Source organism: Tasmannia lanceolata, unplaced genomic scaffold, assembly GCF_043159265.1.
Source record: "Tasmannia lanceolata isolate RefF3 unplaced genomic scaffold, GAP_Taslan_0.1 ptg000015l, whole genome shotgun sequence".
Classification (NCBI taxonomy): Eukaryota; Viridiplantae; Streptophyta; class Magnoliopsida; order Canellales; family Winteraceae; genus Tasmannia; species Tasmannia lanceolata.
In genome coordinates this window covers 58832331-58847498 of record NW_027518692.1, presented here as the reverse complement: position 1 = coordinate 58847498, position 15168 = coordinate 58832331, and the positions used below count along the sequence as shown (strand labels likewise).

General features: G+C 38.2%; 1 protein-coding gene across 2 annotated transcripts; it reads left to right on the top strand.

Annotated features, from left to right (window-relative positions):
- Nucleotides 1-331: 331 nt before the first annotated feature.
- Nucleotides 332-14641, top strand: LOC143892713 (AMSH-like ubiquitin thioesterase 2). 2 transcript variants are annotated; one of them, XM_077397547.1, is made up of 12 exons: nucleotides 332-578; nucleotides 675-739; nucleotides 3933-4008; nucleotides 4197-4370; nucleotides 10154-10191; nucleotides 10312-10657; nucleotides 11123-11212; nucleotides 11326-11388; nucleotides 11718-11792; nucleotides 13286-13348; nucleotides 13727-13779; nucleotides 14252-14641. In XM_077397547.1, the coding sequence occupies exons 1-12, from the start codon at nucleotides 513-515 to the stop codon at nucleotides 14424-14426; spliced, it is 1284 nt and encodes a 427-aa protein (XP_077253662.1). In that variant the 5' UTR covers nucleotides 332-512; the 3' UTR covers nucleotides 14427-14641. The 2 variants fall into 2 exon arrangements, with proteins under 2 accessions (XP_077253662.1, XP_077253663.1); XM_077397548.1 differs by lacking the exon at nucleotides 11718-11792.
- The last annotated feature ends 527 nt before the right edge of the window (nucleotides 14642-15168 follow it).

The window sequence follows — 15168 nt, the reverse complement described above, 5'->3', positions numbered from 1 at the left end:
CCAACATCATGCCAATGAAGTTCACATTTTCAAAATTGAGACCCTGCCTATTGTCCACCACGCAATCGAATTATAATACAATGTGGAGCCCTTTAGTGGGTCCCAAACTTTCATTTGATAGCCTTTACCTTGGATCTACAATGTTTCTAAAAAATATCCCAATCACGCAATTATAAGATCCAATAATCATTGTGATTCTTGGGCCATAGGTGATCCAAGGCAAGAGATATCAAATGAACGGTTTGGATCAATGTGGGACCCCACTACGCTGGGCGCCACATTGTATTACTATTAGAATGAGGTCGGCAAATCCCTAGTTTCAACTCTCAACTCAAGAGGGTATTTTTCGTAAATTAATAATCTAAAAACTCAGAAAGTGAGATGTACGTACTCGTGACAGGCAAGAAACAATCTCACGTTATGCTCGCTTTTGGGAATTATAAGAACAGAAACCGTTATTCATGAAAAATAAATAAAAATTGAAAGTTGGATTTCTTTCTTTACCCAAGAAGATGAGAGCTGAAAATCTCTTCCCGCTTTCTTTCTATTTCAGAATCGCCAATCAAATCATCAACCAGGTATTTTCTCATTCTATCTTCACTTTCTCCCTTTTCTTTTTTTCTTTTATGAGTTTTTCATGGATGAAATTTTCCTCAAGGTTTTTTTTTTATTAGGCACAAGTGTACAGGGATGAGCAGAACATCGTTGATCTTTACTTAATTCTCAACAGATATTCGAGGTATGTTTTCTGGGTTCCCCTTCGATTTCTTCCTTTTTATTACCCAACTATGATATTAGCATATTCGATGAGAGATGGTATTTACCTTGAGAAATTAATCGTAATTTTTTTTTAAGGATTTGTAGGGCACTCTGGTGTCAATATTGAAGAATTTTAATTTTTCTTTGCGTGAATTTTATATTATTAAGATTTCTTTTGATTATTTTTAGTAATGCCTTTCTCTTGCCTTTTTATATCTCAGATTTTACAAAACCATGAAAAAAATAGATTTTCACCTTCTGCCTTCCCACCACAATTAGAAAATCTAATTATATTGGGTGACTAGTGGTGGCGGGAAACAAGACAACTTTCCCAACAATCTCTACCTTGGCCTTTTTTCCCAGCCACTTGAAGATTTTCTGTTGATGTCTTCACTGGTTCTCTATCGCCGCAAACCACTATTGGCCTTTCGATGTATTAGTTACGCACCCTCGAATCATCTTGGTTTTGATTCCACCCGACTTGATCACCACAGCCAATGCACATGTGTAGTTGCCAACCCGTTGACTCACCTAGTCAACCTGGGAGAGAGATCTCGTTCCATCTTCCCCAATGCATGAACTGTCACCTCGCCATTATCTGGAAACCCGTCTCTGCACCAACTATGGAAGAGACCCTATGTGTGCGCACATCAATCTGTTTCCAACCATCCATTGAGATCTTAGGAACACTAGTCATTGTGTACTCAACCAGTCGATATAATTCGTCACACTTATCTCATTTTATCAGAACCATACAACCACGTTTGATTTTCATGTCTCAATCTACACCTGAATACCTGCAACCCTTGGAGTCCAACCGGCCAAGCGCACTAGATTCTTTCGCACCTTTGGGTCATATGCCACACCACCCAAAGTACGAACCACTCCATAGAAGATCTTGATCGTTACTGTTCTAATTCTTGTGACGTCACAAGTTGACCCGTCACCTAAGGATGCTACACCTACCCTTACCTACTAGAACGTATCAAAATGTTCCCACTTGAGCATACATGAATAGAGCACCTTGAATCTAGAATTAGCTCGTCATGAGAAGTGTGATTACTTGTGGAGAGTATTCAAACGTCTCCCACCTCCTCTCTTTTCTCATCTGTTACGGCCACAATCGTATTTGTAGCACCATTGTCCGATGTGTCAGCTCACTTTGGACAATCCCGCTTGATGTGATTGTATTCCTTGCAATGATAACTTTACACGCCCTTGCTGCTAGCCCTGGTTCTTGACTTGCCTTTTCTTCATCCCCTGTCAGACGACCTTCCTCTTTGATTCTCTCTACTAACAGTCAACCCATGCTCTTGACCAACATCTTGATTAGGCCTCTTCCTGGTCTAATTTGATAAGAGCGTTGTCATGACTTCTTCCATCTTTACAGTATCCTTACCAAATAATAACGTAGCCACTAAATTGTCATATGAATTAGAAAACGAAGAAGCAAAATAGCCTTGTCTTCTTCCTTCATCTTTTCTTCAACCTTGTGGAGCTGATCCACAAGCTCATTGAATACGGTCATGTGTTACAAAAGATCACCTTCTTCCTACATGCTCAGCCCATACAAGTGATGCTGCTTCCGATACAATCAGTTGGCCAAGCTTTTGAGATGCATAACTTTTCCAACTTCTCCTAAAACTTCGGCGCTGATTTTCTTTCATAACGGTAAACATAATATTATCCTCTAGACATAATCCAGTTGTACTGACCGCCTTCGACTCAATGTCTTCCCACTCGGCATCCGTTATCTTCTCTGGCTTTCCATCCTTCCCCTCAACCCCTTAGCCAGGCCTTGTTGAAACATGTCCTTCACCCTCCTATGCCAAGGGTGAAACTACTCTTTCTGTCAAACCTGTCGATGATGAACTGGGATAGAAACCGGTTTTATTGCCATCTCAGTTCATCCTCATTATGAAGCTCCACCTCGAATGAGAATCTCTAAAACAATCTTTCTATCTCTGACAATCACTTTAACCGTGATCTAACAATGACGCCCGTGATCGCTCCAATCATGGCCCAACGACAATTGCCCCAACTTAGCTCTAATATCACTTGCTTGCTGAGAAAATCCTCTAGGTAAAATCCGATCCCATCGTGCACAAAAAAATGGAAAAGTGAAAAGATAACCACGAGCCACAAGATGAACACTGAGATTTTTCGTGGTTCAGCCAAGATGCCTACATCCATGGGAGACAACACAATCTTACACTATGAGAAAGCAACATTATAACGATTACAATGGTTTGATCCGAAACCCACAAACCCGCAACCCTTTCCCCTGCATATCAACCAAGGCCGCACACAAGAAAATCCATCCTTATTATTTCTCCTCTCTTTTCCTTCCTCTTTTTTTTCCATACAAAGTGCTTGTGGATGGATTCTTGAAAGCTCAATAGGGGACGAGTCGCTAATGGAGCATTTTTTGGCATTATCACTGCTAATAATGGAAATATTGAAATTTGTGAATTCCATTCTTGTGGCTTCTCCTTCTTTGTATTTTCTATTTTAGCTCCTACGTTAAGCAGTAGTTCATCTACATTTTAGCATGTCATGGCATCTCTATATATCATTAAGGTTTTACATTTCAGTTTCGGCCGGCATGGAAACTGAAACATTTTGGTTTTGGTTGGAAATTTCGGTGGAAATCTTCTGAAATCACAGAAACATATGGAAGACATGCAAATGATGAAATTTTAAAATGAAACTTTGGGAATTGCTAGAACAAGCATTCATGTTTATAGCAAGGCTGTCGAAATTTCGAAACATATCAGTAAACCAAGGCTTCATACTGTATGCATCCATGTTTATAACATTTTGTTCATGCATGTTTTGTTAATGTACATCCATGTTAATTGACTGTGTTTTAGGTGTACTTTGATCAATATATTTTAGTTAAAATCTGAAAATATTCCTTCAGATTGGTTCAACAAGGCATTAGTAGTATCATCTCAAGAAATCCAGGTGTAGTTCTTTCTTTTTCTTTTTTTGAGCAGTCAGATAGTTGTTTTCAACCTCTCATATTTATTTTTAGCAGATAGTTTTAACAGAAGGGACATATCTTTCCTGACTATAGTTACTGGATTTAGTGAAATAAAAGTCTCTTGTTACTACATTGGAGGAAGACTGAATCGAAATCAGCTAAAATATGTTATTTCCTGAATTAACAGACTACTGTCAGAGATTATACCTCAACATCCAAGCTACCCAACATACTCTGCAAAGGAAAAGCTTCATCACAAGAAGGTATATTTTAGGAATATCTTTCAATCTTTGGGGTTTATTATCTGCGAAGTACCATGGCAAGCAGCTGGTTCAAAGGAACTAAATATAATTGTTGCCATTTAAGTTCTAGTAGTTAAGGGATTTTAAGCACAAGTACATGATACCTACCAAAAGTAAAAAGCTTACATCTTTTTTTATATTGAGTTCAGATATTGTATGAAATTGTCAAAGAATTGGAAAGTTTGAAGCCTCTACTTGGAAGGAAAAGCGACGAGATCAACAGACAACTACAGGAGAGACCTTCCAATATTGAAAATGTTTCTAATTTGACTTCACAAGGTCAAATTCTGAAGGATGATGCCCTTTTAAGCAGTGAGAGGAAGGTAGAACAGTGTTCTTTAATCTTTATTGATATTAGGGTTTTCATTCCTGAATAACTCAGTCACTTTAGGTTGCAGTCCTATTATATATGAAGTACGCTAGTAGTAGTATGTGGTTATGCCAACCGTCAAGGATAATGTCTGAGTGCCATTATGGAAACATGGGCAGTGACATTCCAGACAAGGTTTAAAATTTTGGTTTTGGTTTCGGACATAGCTGAAACTGAAATTTCGGCTGAAATACCAAAATTTCAGCCAAAATTACCAAAATTCTGGAAGAAAAAAAAGTAAATTTCAGGAGAAAAAAAAATTTACATTTTCCCAAAATTCGAATTTATGTACTTTTATTGTCGGTCCCAACTGAAGACACCCCTCGTCTTCCCTAGACAGCCCTATCTTGTGCAATTTGACTACTCTTTTTACACCACCGGGGGGGGGGGGGGGGGGGGGGGTCCAAGTAACAAATGGGGTTCCAAAAAAGAAGTGACATATTTTGCCTCCCCCTTTCACTCCCTGGACAACCCTTTTAGTGTATATATTAATATATAGGGAAAATTACATTTACACCCCCTCTAGTTTATGACACATCCACTTCTACCCCTATAGTTTAAAACGTGACAAATACACCCCTGTAGTTTCAATTTGTATAAGGAAGGCCCCCTCAGTTAGCGGTTTGTCCACAGATTGAAGGGTTAGGATGATCTGATGGAGCTGATTTTTTGGGCACACCCTATCTATGTCAGGACCCATCAAATGAACGCTTTGGATCATCCAAATAATGTGGGCCCATACCCGAATCCAAACACTACCAAAAAATCATCCAAATAATGTGGGCCCACATTGTTTGGATGATCCAAAGCGTTCATTTGATGGGCCCTGACATAGATAGGGTGTGCCCAAAAAATCAGCTCCATCGGATCATCCTAACCCGTCAATCTATGGACGAACCTTCAACTGAGGGGGCCTACCTTATACAAATTGAAACTACAGGGGTGTATTTGTCACGTTTTAAACTATAGGGGTGGAAGTGGATGTGTCAGAAACAAGAGGGGGTGTAAATGTAATTTTCCCTAATATATAATATATATTTAAATATATTAAATCCTTAACAAGCCTGGCCAGCTGGCTTGGCTTGGCTCGTTAAGGATTCGAGCCGACCTTTTACTGAGCCGAGCTCGAGCGAGCTTCCGAGCCCGAGCCAAAATTGACACCCTTAACATGAATTGAACAGCTTACTCATAAAATGAAAAGCCATAGTATTTTCATGATGCTTATTGTTTTAAAATTAGTTTTATTTATGGATTTAAGGGTTACAACAAAATGGAACTGCAAGTAACATAGTAAGATTGACTTCATTCTCATTTGTAGAAATTTCAGGGAATGTTATAACTATTGAGTTTACCTAAATTTGACATGGATGTTAGAATATGGTTGATATTGCTTATTTTATATATATATATATATATATATATATATATATATATATATATATGAGGAAAGTGAAGCTACACCGCCGGTGTAGCTAACTTAGCTACACCGCCGGCTTAAAATACAATGGGCCCACATTGTTTTGGTGATCCAAAGAATTCATTTGATTGGCCCTCACATAGATAGGGTGTCCACCAAAAATCAGCTCCATAGGATCATCCCAACCCTACGATTTGTGGAGGCAAAAATGAACGTATAAAAACCTTCACAAATTTGTCCATTTTTGCCTCCACAGTTTGAAGGGTTGGGATGATCCTATGGAGCTGATTTTTGGTGGACACCCTATCTATGTGAGGGCCAATCAAATGAATGGTTTGGATCACCAAAACAATGTGGGCCCATTGTATTTTAAGCCGGCGGTGTAGCTAAGTTAGCTACACCGGCGGTGTAGCTTCACTTTCCTCATATATATATATATATAAAAGAACACATTCATTTTTTTTTTGAACTGCAAAAAACGAACAATGGTATAAAAAAGGAACACAGTATTCGCTATCAACTGTTGTGATTCAGTGATCTTCTTTCTTATGATACGATTTGGTTTTCAGTATTCGCTCAACTGTTGTGACTCAGTGATCTTCTGTCAGTGATCAATATATGGCTTTCCCAAATTCTATGTAGACCACCTACTTTAACCTGTAGGGGTGTAAGTGAGCCGAGCCGAGCCGAGCTTGGCCAGGCTCGGCTCTGCTCGTTAAGCTCAAAAGCTCGGCTCAGGCTCGAACCAGGCTCGGGCTCGGCTCGGCTCGGCCAGGCTCACGAGCCGTACCGAGCTCGGGTTATATTAAGTTCACACCCCTCATCTTCCCTGGACAGCCCTATCTAGTGTAATTTGACTACTTTTTTTACACTATGGGGCGTGGTCCAAGTAACAAATGGGGTTCCAAAAATGAAGTGACATATTTTGCCTCCCCCTGTCACTCCTTGGACAACCCTTTTAGTGTATATATTAATATATAATATATATATATATTTAAATATATTAAATTCTTAACGAGCCTTAACGAGCCGAGCCGAGCCTGGCCTAAATCGGGCTTGGCTCGTTAAGCTTAACGAGCCTGGCGAGCCGGCTCGGCTCGGCTCGTTAAGGATTCGAGCCGAGCTCGAATGAGCTTCCGAGCCCGAGCCAAAATTGACACCCTTATTAACCTGCATCCCTTTCAGTCATTGACATTCATGAACAATTAAGACACTTCCAACTTTATAGTTTCTGGTTTTTACCTATGTAAACCTGCAAGTTCTTTTTTTTTAATATCATGTTCTTTAGAAACTGGAATGTTAGTTTACATTGTATCTAGTTGTTTCAAAGTGCTTATTTGTGGGTCCAAGTAGCATGTTTGGAAGTCTAACTAAGAAGAGGCTGAAAAGCTGAAGTAATGTCCAAATTGGGATTTAAATTCAGTTATGAAATTCATCTTTTCAGTGTCTTTTCTTGACAATTAAATCAGATGAAAGCAAAAGTCCTTCCTTGTATTTTGGGCTTCCTTTAGGCACTGGCATCCCATCGAAGACGATGTGGGCCTCCGTGGTTGAACAAATGGAATGGAAGTTTGACACTAATTTAAGCAGCCCTTGCTAACCTCCCAATTTACTTCATGTCCTTGTTTATAATTCCCATGGTGGTGGTTAAACGAATTGAGAAGATTCAAAGGGACTTCTTGTGAGAAGGAAAGGGAAAGCACAAGAAGCTTAAACAATAAGTCAAGTGAAAGACGGTGTGCAAGCCAAAGGAATAGGGGGGTTTAGGTTTAGGGAATACGAACAATAGGACTAAGGCATTATTGGGGAAATGGCATTGGAGTTTTGGAGAGGAGAAATGTTCTCTTCGGTGGAAAGTTCTTGTGGAAAAATGTGGGAAAGGGTGAGGGGTGGGAGTGTAGAGTTAGGTAGGAACACCAATTCGAGAGCATGGAAGTCGGTCGGTCAGGTTAGAGGAGTTCTTCGTTAAGGGTAGATTTAAACAAAGGGGAGGGGATAAGGTTTTGGGTGGACCTTTGGTTAGGCGAGCATCCAATATTGACGTGATTCGGGCAGTATGGCTGGACATCTTTAGGGACATTTTATTTATAGTATTTATTTTTTTCTTTGGCAATCACTTTCTATTTTAGTATTTTTGCTATTTTGGAGCGTAGATGTCGAGGTTGTCCACATCACCTTGGGCACACACAACCTTTCACCCCACTTCATTGCACACTTGGACCATATCAGTCCTGAGTGAACGGTATTTAGTCATTACTTAAGTAAGGGCATTTAAGTCATTTATCAATGTCTTATGACTTAAAAAAATTCTTATATCCTGTTGGTTGTTGATAGGACCCCGGTCGCCCGAGGCAAATCTCACCTATAAATGTCATTTTACAATCCTAATTGGAGGAATGTTGGAGAAAAACTTGAATACCAGCCCAAGGTCAGGGTTTCTTCCTCATTCCTCATATATTTCTCCCTTCTCTTCTCTTCCCTCCATCCCTCCTCTTTATTTTTCTTTTTCTTTTTCTTTCTTTCCCTATTTCTTATCTTTTCTTGCTTCTCCTATCTTCTTCTTTCTTTTCTTTCCCTTCCCCCCATATCTAGCTGAAAGTTTTCCCATTATTGTAAAACCGCACGACGGGACAATACCTCATGGCTGCCAACCCTTGTTTCTTCATATTCTCTCTTTTCTTCATCCTTCTTCACTTCCGTTGCAATCTTTCTTTCCTTGTCATATTCTGATCTTTTTCTTGCTTTCTTTTGCTATCTCAGGGACTATTACTGCCATATATGGGGCTCTTCATCTCCCAACAGTCCCTTATATCATTTTTCTTGGCTTCTTGATCTTCTTCTTTCCCTATTACTTCTATCCGTATGATCATCCTACTGGTTGCAGTCCTTCCTTTGCCTCTCTTTCACTTTTCTTCTTGATTTCTGGACGTTCATCCCTACCTACAAGCATCTTGAGATATCATACATATTTCCTCATTGATTTCGTTGTTCGGGCTCTCCACTCTGGTTCCATCCTTTGCGGGCTGCAGTTTACTTGGACTGTTTTCAGGCCTTCTCAGCTTCTCCACCATTATCTTGGACCTCCGACGCACGGGATCCGAGGTGTACGCATCTACCTACCAGGTAAGATCTGGCCATATTTATTCTTTCAACGTAGTAGCTTTGATTTTGGTTCACCGACACACATCATCCACCCCACCTTTGAGCCACTTCGCACTTGAGTTTATTTATCATAATTAGGTGATCCTCTTTGGGCCCTAGGATTAACTCTCTCTTTTATCTTTATTCTCAGCTTGTATTCATATCTAACTTATTGCAGCCGTATTTATATATTGCTTACCCTTGATGTGATTTGTTGTTGACAATGGATGCTTGAGGTAGATTTTCATGCTCGTTGTGAATTGACTCAAAGGCTAACTCAAAGTAAATTTTTTAGTGTGATTTGATTAAGTTTGAATCTAATTTGTGATGCAGGACAATACCTAGAATAGGGAAGATCCTACACTCCTAATGGGATAAAGGTTTAGGAAATATTTAGGCCTAACATGGAATACTAGAAAACACTTAAAAGATTAACCTAGGGTACAATCTTTATGATTTTCGTCCGCATCAATTTGGCTGGTTTGCGTTACTTTAATTTTAAACTTTGACTCATTAAGCCCCTAAGTTCTTCATATTATTACCCATGAACCCCCGAGCACCAATTTGGTATCAAAGCCCAATGCTCAGATCTCTTATAGAGTTCATTCATTTTCAGTCCCCCAAGTGTTCAGCAAAATTTGAGCCCCTCATAATATTTTTCATAGTTTTAGGGCATGTTCGGCAACACTTCTCATTCTCGCCTAAAGAATCGGGCGGAAACGGAGTGATGAGAAATTTTAGAAACGGTTATTTATCGCTTCGAGGAATCCTATTTTTTAGTTGAAAAAGTAGCAGAAAATTTTGAAACGGACCTTAGCGTCACGCAGCTGAACATGATTTTTGAGATTTTTTTGGCTTTTGTCATTCTCCACCCCTAAAAAAGAGGAAAATCCCGTATAAGAATAGTTGCCGAACACACCCTTAGCTTCCCAAATTGTGTTTTACTAGATTGGTTTCTAACAAATTTTAATTTGCAAATTGATTACTTGTTTCTTCTACCTTTTTAATGACAATAATTTTGACAATTGATCCAGTTATAGGTATGGTAGATTTTAACAGGACAGAAATATTCTCCATGACATTAGTACTTTCATTGGATGGAGCTCTCATTTCCAATCGATTTACTACCTTCGAGGTTTTTAAGAGGCTGTTTCTAATAAATGGTAAACTGTTCACAGGTCAAAAGTTGTGGGATGGTGGAATCTAAATGTCACAGGTATCATGTTTTCTTTTTCAAATATGATTTTTTCAAGGCTTATAATCTTTTTATGTAAACTGAGATGAACTGGATATTTTGACATCCTACATTAATTCTTTTCTATCTATTTGAAATCAGGAAGGACTTCTCTACCAACTGCATGTCCACAGCTAGTAGGGGGAGTGGCCAAATTTGCATCACCGCCGACAATATTGGGTTGGCATCTGCTATTGCGGACGATGCTAACACATTTTGCTCACTATTTGAATCCCCTTGTTCAACCTCGTCTACCACGGCTAGGGGTGGGAATATCAATGTGCATACTGTCACACTGTCTTCCCCCTCTCCCGTTGTTTCTTGCATACGGAGCGTCCCTCATGATACCCATGTTTCACATATCACTTCCGCTGATTCAATAGACGGGAATTTAAAAACTTCATTTGACGGATCCTCAGAATCTAAGGTCATTCATGATATACACATAGTAAGGACCTGACAACTTACTGACCATATTTTCCTCCGTCGCTGCTTTTAGTTGTACAAAAAATGCAATGGTGTTGGGACCAAGGTTTAAAATTTCGGTTTCTCCGAAACCGAAATTTAGGCCGAAATTCGGTAAAAAAAACAAATTTCATTATCGTGCCGAAATTTCACCCGAAATTACCGAAATTTTGAGGAAAAAAATATAAATAAAAAATGCATTTTCCTGAAATTTCAGCCAAAATTTTGGATTATGAACAAATTTCGGATTTATGTGGTTTCGGTGTTGGTCCCAACCGAAACCTGAAATTTTGACCCAAATTTCAGTACTGAGGCCGAAATTAAAACCATGGTTGGGACTTGGCATTTCTCGTAGCTTTGCATGCCTGTGCTGTTTGGTATGATACATGTACATGGTTTGCCTTGGAGAGAGATATTAATGAGGAATTAATCTAATTGTCTTTTGCAGTCAGCGAGGTTGATGGAAGAGTTCCTCGAAATTGCTAGAACTAACACAGAGAGGAACCTGGAGACTTGTGGGATTCTTGGTGCTTTCCTTGTGAGATTGAGATGATCACTCTACCTCTCCTTTTTTCTTTATGTTTTTAAGAAGTGAGAATGAAGGGCTTGAGTTTTTTTAAGTGATACTAAATTTCCACTTCATGAATCCAGAAGAAGCGGACCTTTTACGTGACCACTCTGATAATCCCTAAGCAAGAATCGACTTCTGACTCAGTAAGTTGGTGCCTGATTAATTTGCGTCATCTGACTTTAGTTTATGAGAAATTATATGATGCCTGACCGTCAAAATAATAAAGGGCGGAGAGAGAGAAAACCCCTCCCCCTTGATTTTTAATCCAAGGGAAAGCACCTTTTTTTACTTTTCCTTGGTTCAAAAACCAAGGCAGCAGGTTTTGTCTCCTTCCGCCCTTTCCATTTTGATGGTCAGGCATCATATAATTTCTCTTAGTTTATATACTTTTTTACCACACAATGCTCTCAATGCTTGGTTTTGTCAATATTTAGATTCGTTTCCTAATGTAACTGGTCATTCCAAATGGCAGTGCCAAACATTGAATGAGGAGGAGTTTTGTGCCATACAAAATGAACAGTCTCTTTTTCCTGTAGGATGGATCCATGTGCGTATATTTTCATTTATGTTTGAACCTTGTGCGAGTAGCTTTCTGACATCATGCTTCAAAGATGCCTACTGAATTTTATGATGGTTACTTGTTTAGTTTCACTCTTATATGTCTTGTATTGCTTTGCTACTAGTGTAACTCCATTTCTTCCTTCTGGTTACATCTCTTATCAAAGGTATATTTGTAGCATGTTTGCAAGCATTAGTGAGTTACAGTGACCAAAAAGCAAGCACATAACACTTTACACACCTACTTTGAGTTACAGCTTGTTTTAGCTTTGATTAGGGCATTATCTACCTTTTTTTTTGTTATAACTAGAATTTTATTAATCGACGACAAAGACAACATTATGTAGAAATCTCCTCATTAATGGAATGGAAGCACGTACCCCTCCTGGAAAGCTGAACAGTGATCACAGTTGGTAGATGAAGTGAGACTAGCTAATTCTACAGAAATTACATTCTACAACTAAGCAACTGGCCTTTCTTTCTCACTTGCGGTAGTGATTGATTGATTTATTTTGAAAATGACTATCTCTTTACTGCTTTCAAGATGTTCCCTGCAATAACTTACTTAATTACATATACTTGATAGTGAACTGCATTCCTGTATTGTACATGCCTCATGTAGGAAGGTGTAAAGCTTGATGGGCAATCCTAACATCGTAAGAAATGCAGTCATGTAAATATCTTTTCGTCATAATCGACACAATCATTTCGTTACATACATGTTACATTTTTTACGTTGCATTACTCTTGCATTGTAGCCAGTCTTTCGAGGTTGTCTTCTACTTTCTTCCTATGCTTTGCTCAAAAGCCTAAGCCATTCCTTGCAACTTTGGCATCCCATCTTGTTTTAGTCTCTTAATATGCACATTTTTATAGTGCAAATAGTGCAATCTAGTTATTCAATTTATTACCAATATTTATGGTGGCTTAATTAAATGCAGTTTCACATCTTACTTCTTGTAAAATCTTGAAATTTTTTTTCAACTGGTTTGTTTGATAGTTGCTGACCTTCCTGTTAGGTGCAAAGCATTGAAATGATCGTATAATTTTGAAAAAATAATTACATGAATAAGTGGATTTCATGAATAAGAGGTAAACTGGTTGGTGCAAAGCATTGAAATGGGCATATCATTTTGAAAAAAAAAATTACATGAATAAGCGGATTACTCCCTCACCTATTTGCTTTCTTTCTTCGAGTAATAGTGTGTGATCTCTGTGCCATTGACGATTAGGTCATCCACAAAGAACCTGACTCCTTTCTATGTTTAAGTCTAGACTTGTCATGAGTAAAAATATTATTATTATTTTTTTTTTTGACACAAAAAATATTATTTCTTTTATTTCTTCTGTGCTTATGTTTTGTAATGAGTATTTTGTTTGATGAAGACTTTTCTCACATGCAATATTTGGTTATGTTGGAATATCAGTATCTGTCTTAGCCTTTAGCTTTTTGGTTCCTAATTCTGATATTTCCATTTTCAGACACACCCTTCTCAGACTTGTTTTATGTCATCTATAGATTTACACACTCACTACTCTTATCAGGTATGTGAATGACTCACTTTCCATATTTTGTTCAGCGCTGAAATTATTTAGGCCCTGTTCGTTTGAGATTGTGGCAGCCGAATGTGATTATTGGACTCAAAATTATATTTAATTTTGAGTCCAATAATCACAATTGGCTGCCACAATCGGCTGCCACAATCCCAAATGAACAGGGCCTTAGCTATTGATTTTGAATGTTTACGTTCCCATTTATTTTTATCTCCATTGAATTACAATCTTGATTCATCTGCAATGGTATCTTCTTGTCACCATATTTTTCTATATTTTTTGATTTTGTTTTTTCTCTTACATGTTCATATGGCATCTTTATATCTTGTAAAATTGTTCTTTGGACTTAAATTTGAATTTATTTTTTAGGTAATGCTACCGGAGGCATTTGCTATTGTCATGGCTCCAACAGACCCCTCAAGGTGTGCAAGTCTAAAATTAGTAAATATGTACACATGTTGTCACCCTTTTCTTTCCTCTTTTTCAGCAAGTATTTTATTTCATACACCCATATTGGCTTTCCATTGGCAAAGTTGAACTTCTCACCATTAAAAAAAGTTGAAACTCATTCGAGATCTCATGATAGAGTAGGTGAAATTAGTCCTCAAGTATCAGAAACCCAAAGTTCGATTTCATGCAAACTTGATGCGTGAAATGTGCCCACCCCAAAGCAAGCCACCCTTCCCAGAAATTTATGAGCTCCAGTGACCTTAGGCAAGGCCTCATTGAATGCACAACAAATTTTTTATTGTTTATTCTGATGTTGTCTTATCACACTAACAAAATATGATATATTGCAAGAGAACAGTTTTTCTATGAGATTTCTTTTGTCCCAAAGTTTTACTAGAAATTCTGCATGCTATGTTCTTATTTCTCACTCTTCAATCCCTATAGGAGCTATGGAATATTCAGATTATCAGACCCTGGGGGCACCAGTGTCCTGAAAGAATGCCAAGAAAGAGGGTTTCATTCTCACCAAGAACCTGCTGATGGAAGTCCCATATATGAGGATTGCTCCAATGTCTATATAAATTCGAATCTGAGATTTGAAATCATCGATCTCCGCTGATTTCCTGATAATGATAGAGCTAGATGGGTTGTTGCTTGTATCTTGTGAAGCTATATCATGTGCTTTTAACCATGTTTATTCTGTACCCTGATGTATATGTAATGCAATCGTTGTGCTTAACTAGAAAGTAGAGTGTAATTTGCATATATTCTTATATGTATGTAAATTATATTTGCATTTGATTTTTTATTCAAATAATTATCATACTAATCTTATGTCTATCTCCAAATTATATAGTTAATGGCTTCTAAAATGAAAATAAGATTAACTTAAAATATCCTTATTTGTAGTTAAGTATCCTTTTGGCGGTATTGGAAGAGGCCCCAACTGTAAAACCTCTCTCTCTCTCTCTCTCTCTCTCTCTCTCATAAAATCCCCTCCTTTAAGGTTTCTGTCAGAATGGTTCATTGCTTGAGGATAAAATCACCCCCTTGAACGTTTTTCTTTGCCTTTAAAACTTAATGAATAACGCGCTAAAGGGGGGATTTTATCTGTCACGGGGCGTGGGGTGGGGTGGGGATGGGTAAAAAAAATCATTTTTCCTTCTAGATTTTGGCTGTCTCCTTTGTTTCATATTTAGCTTGCGTCTCATCTTCATCTTAAAATCGGATTGCATGTAGACATTTAAAGCTCCTGTATTTATGTGCAAAGAGAAAGGGTGAGAGTTCTAAACAAACATATTTCTGCTCCTATAGAATCTCTAATCACGTTTCTTATTCGATTAAGAACTTAAACTAATTAA